At 47.9% G+C, this 4779-nt stretch overlaps 1 protein-coding gene across 1 annotated transcript in view; it reads right to left on the bottom strand.

The window, feature by feature from the left end:
- Positions 1-2988: 2988 nt before the first annotated feature.
- The window catches only part of NR2E3 (nuclear receptor subfamily 2 group E member 3), a 12066-nt gene continuing 10275 nt past the window's right edge, over positions 2989-4779 (bottom strand). The window contains exon 9 of the mRNA XM_014455081.2: positions 2989-3121. Within this exon, the coding sequence (XP_014310567.2) occupies positions 2989-3121 (133 nt within the window). The remainder of the gene's footprint in view (positions 3122-4779) is intronic.

Raw genomic sequence — 4779 nt, 5'->3', positions numbered from 1 at the left:
TTTGCCTGAAGCCACTGCAATTCTAAAGAAGGCCTCTGGAAATCTCTATTTTCCCACACATCCAGCTGCAACTGCCTCCGAAGAATAGTTTCTGCTTACTTTCCAAGTCCCATGTGAGTGCCCTACTTCCATCAGCAACCCATGGGGGAAGGGATCATGGGAAATGTAGTTCTTTGGAATCTCTGCAATGAACAAAAGACTATAGAAGAGGGTGGTATTGATGCCAGGTTGACCGAAGACAGTCCAGCTTATGTACCTCCTCTAGTCCTCCAAGACTTCCTCCTGGAGATCCCAAGCAATCTCCCAATGTAGAAGTGCTGTGCTCACTTCTACATTCCAGACACTGCCTGTGAACTTCAGCAGGCTGCCTTTGCAATGAAAAAGGGAGAGTGTAGAATAATTGTGCACATCTGGTCATATTTCAACTATGTTCTTGCCAAAGTTCCTTTGCTTAGGCTTTCTAAAATAGGTCTTTAAACCTTGTGGATAAAACTTTTAATAGGGAATTGGGTAGCACTGTGGCATTAACATTAAATGAGCCAAATAACTGAGGCAAGTCTTAGGCTTTTGGAAGTTGAAGAGTCTCCACTAGTTTGAGTGCTTAGCTGGAAGAGGCTCAAGCTGCACAGGATTTGCCATGCTTTTTCATCTCTGGGCACCAATCTAGCTATTGTCATTTCCAAAGAAGAGTCTTCTGAACCATTCTTCCTCCATCTCTGTCAGCTAGGAGAATTTGTACACAGGCTAAAGGGCAGGGGAACCCCAAGGATTTCACAGATTGCTCACAGGACCTTTTTCTTTTTCATTTCAAGCATTTCTTCTTTGAAGACAAAAAATGCAACCGACTGTTCAGTGGATTCCAGGGGTAGAAGGGGCATGGGGAGGAGGCGGTGCCAGAGTTGAGCAGAGCTAAGTAAAGTCACAAGAGTTGAGTCTTCTCTAAGCCTCAAGTTTTTTCATTTATATATGGGGATGCTTAGTCCCTCCCCCAGAGTTAATGTGAGGATTAAATAACAATGCACAATCAGTGCCCACTTCACTGCCTAGTATAGAAAGTGCCTGATATATGTTAGCTTTATTTTTAAAAATATTTTAACTGATTTTTATAGAAAGAGGGAGAGGGAGAAAGAGAAACATCAATCAGCTGCCTCCTGCACACCCCCTACATGGGATCAGGGCCGCAACCTGGGCATATGCCCTAACCAGGAATCAAACCAGCAACCTTTCGGTGCATGGGATGATGCCCAATCAACTGAGCCACACTGGCAAGGGCTATGTTAACTTTTTATTATTATTATTTTCTAGGTCTTCTGGGTCTGTCTTTGAAAATGATGTGAGGTTTGTCTATGCTTTATCCTTCATAAGGAATTAAGAAGTGATGGAGATTCCCCTTCACAAAAAATGCCTGCCTATGAGATGGATGGTGCTCATCTTTGTCTATGGAGGGGTGAGGAGGGATAAGGAGGAGAAAAATCGAGAGAAGCTATGGGATGGTGAGATGCCATCTGGAGAGAAGCTTGAATCCATAGATGCTGACTCAGAGTGGAAACCAAGTGGATCTCTGGCCCCTGTGCCCCTTCCTCAGTCAGGCCCTCACAGGGAGGGCTCTGGCACATTTGTTTTCTGCTTTTGTGTTTTTACTTCTTTATTGAGATCTAACATAAAACAGTAATGTGCACAGCTTAAATAATGTTTATGAATGAATAAACTTGTGAAACCACCTCCAGATCAAAATAAAGAACATCTAAAACACACCAGAAGGCTCCCATGGGCCCCTTCCGAATCATCTCACCTCCCACCTAAGGGAACCACTCTTCCAACTTCTATCACCACCTATTAGTCTCACTGGTTCTGGAACTTGGTGTAAGTGGAACTTGTGCCTCGCTTCTCTTGTTCAACTTTCATGTCTGTGAAATTTATCCATGTTGTCACATGTATTGGTGGTTCATTCTTTTTTATTTGTTTTCTACTCACTATATGGTTATACTATAATTTATTAATTATACTGTTGATGTACAGTTCGGGCTATTATGAATAAAACTGCTATGGATATCATATATAATAAAAAGTTAATACGCAAATGGTCGTCACACCCTCATGCCATCACACCGTAACGGCTCAGACACTCAACACTGAGGACAGAGGAATAGGGACCAGCCAGGCACAAATGAGCTTGCAAGAGAGGAATGGGGACCAGCCAGGCACAAGTGAGAGGAATGGGGACCCAGCCAGGCTGCGGCCCCAGGAGAGGGACAAGCCACTTGCCCCGCGGTCCCAGGCACCAGCAGCTGGGGCTGTGGCCTGGGAGAGGGACAAGCTGCCCGCCCCGTGGTCCTGGGCACCAGCACCTGTGGCTGTGGTCTGGGAGAGGGACAAGCTGCCCGCCCCGTGGTCCTGGGCACCAGCACCTGTGGCTGTGGTCTGGGAGAGGGACAAGCTGCCCGCCCTGTGGTCCCGGGCGCCTGCGGCTGAGGCCCAGACAAAGCCACCTGCCCACAGTCCCCTGAAGCTGCGGCTGGCCCGGGCGAAGCCAGCCCAGGTTCTGAGTGCTTGCAACTGGCAGTGGGTGAGGCAGAGGTGGTTAGGGATGATCAGGCCAGCAGGGGAGCAGGTAGGGGCGATCAGGCCAGCAGGGGAGCAGGTAGGGGCGATCAGGCCAGTAGGGGAGCAGTTAGGGGAAATCAGGCAGGTAGGCAGAGGGGTTAGGAGTGATCAGGCAGGCAGACAAGCGATTAGGAGCCAGAGGACCCGGATTGCGAGAGGCAGTTGGACATCCCCCGAGGGGTCCCAGATTGGTGAGGGTGCAGGCCGAGCCAAGGGACCCTCCACCCCCGTGCACTAATTTCATGCACTGGGCCTCTAGTTCTTATATATTGGTGGACAGTTCTGCGAAGTACAGGTGGAATTACTGAGTCACAGGGCAGGCAAATGTTTAACTTCAGTAGATTGTTTTACAAAGTGGCTTTACCCATTTTATTTCTACCTCCATTAGTTTTTGAACATATCACAGAGGAGCTTCTCCATTGGAGTATTCCCTATGGTCTTGCGGAAAAAGAGGAGCTCAATGCGTTCAGAAGTGATAAACCTCAAAGACGGGAGGAGCAGGAGCAATTTCCCAAACCTGAACAGGAGAGAGGACACATCAGTTTGATTATCAGCGTCCGAGCACAAGACCTGGGGGCGGAGGGGGAGCAGAGAGGAGAGGAGCCCAGGGTGAGTGAGGAGGAATTCTGAGGAAAGGTCCCACGCACTGGAGGGCTGCTGCCACCTACCCCTGACCCATGTGGCCCCTTTACAATATGTTTAGTTGAGGAGTGGGATGAAAATGGTTTATTATGTGTAAAGATTATAAAGTAAGAAGTTCTTTATGTTAATAATATATACAATTACTGTGATAACTAAGACTATATACATTTGAAAAGAATAAAGTTCCCTTCTATAAGCCACCTAGGATGATAGAGTAAACATTTGAGAAAATGTTCTGAAGTAGAATCATAATTTTTGTGGCTGAGATACTCATCCAGAAAACAAGTAATTGCAGTTTTAAATAAGAACTACAAGTGAGGGTCCCCAGTGCAGATAAGGTGGATGGTGAAGCCCCAACCGACAGATAGGGGGGTCGACCTTCCTTGGGTAGGAGGCCTGACAGCCGGTGTCAATACTAATGTGAAGAAGCCACTCCAAAGTGAGGCTACTCCCTGCTCAGCTTCCACCATGGAGTCTATGGGGAGCCTCCCCACCTCCCAATCATCTGTGAACTTGTTTTGCCAACCCCAGGGCTTGCTTTCTCCTGTGAGTGCGACTGAGTGGCACAGAGCAGTCACACAGCCCTCCCTGTGCCTTCCCCTCTTCCGTGTTTCTGGTCTAAGGAGGGTCACTGCAGGAATCGATCCACTAGTGCGAGGGTGGGGAACCTTTTTTCTGCCAAAGGCCATTTGGATATTTATAACATCACTGGCAGGCCATACAAAATTATCAACTTAAACATTAGTCTGCTATGTTTGGCCGAACATTTAATTGACTCACCCCTAAGCCTTGGCAGGGCCAGAACAAATGAGTTTGGAGGCCTTATCTGGCCGTGGGCCGGACGTTCCCCACCCCTGCACTAGTGGATCACAACCAGTCGTTACAAAAAAAACGAGAACAAATGTCAGAGTAAATTACACAAAGTGAGGGCGGGTAGGACTTGGTGAGCTTTGTTTCAGTGTCAGTGTGTGTACTGGGTTATGATGGGAATTGTATTTCTTCCCGGGTGTTGCAGTTTTTAAACACTGCAGTGTGGTCACTGTGCCAGCGGCAGCTCTCAGAGAACTCACTCTCAGCACTCAGTTCTGCCCGAGTTACACTGAACTGCCTTAGACGTGACATAGGAAATCTTAACCAGAATTTTGAAATTTGAGACAAAACCAGTATGCCCAGACATTTCTGGAAGCTGATTCCAACAGAAACTTGGCCCAGGAGGCCTCTGCTGTCTGCCGTGTGATGGTCACCCGTAGGCTGCTGGGCACACAAGCTGCAGAAATCTTTCTGTGCAGCGTGGCGAGGCCCGGTATACTTTGACTCTTCTTCAAGGGAAATGACCTCTTCTTGTGACCATTTTTCAGATTAGGGTTGATTCCAGGGTGTCCATGCTAGCTTACTTCTTCAGAGAGAACTGCTGGGGACCCCAAGAGAATGCAGATAATATGGTCTAAAATAGCCACATAGATTCCTGGAGGCCAAGTGCTCCAACTTTGCGGTATACGTTGGTGCTGGGACAGGCTGGGCGCCCCTCCCCCG

Source organism: Myotis lucifugus, unplaced genomic scaffold, assembly GCF_000147115.1.
Source record: "Myotis lucifugus unplaced genomic scaffold, Myoluc2.0 scaffold_41, whole genome shotgun sequence".
Lineage (NCBI taxonomy): Eukaryota > Metazoa > Chordata > Mammalia > Chiroptera > Vespertilionidae > Myotis > Myotis lucifugus.
Note: the sequence above shows the minus strand (reverse complement) of the source record. Positions and strands in the feature narration are given on the sequence as shown.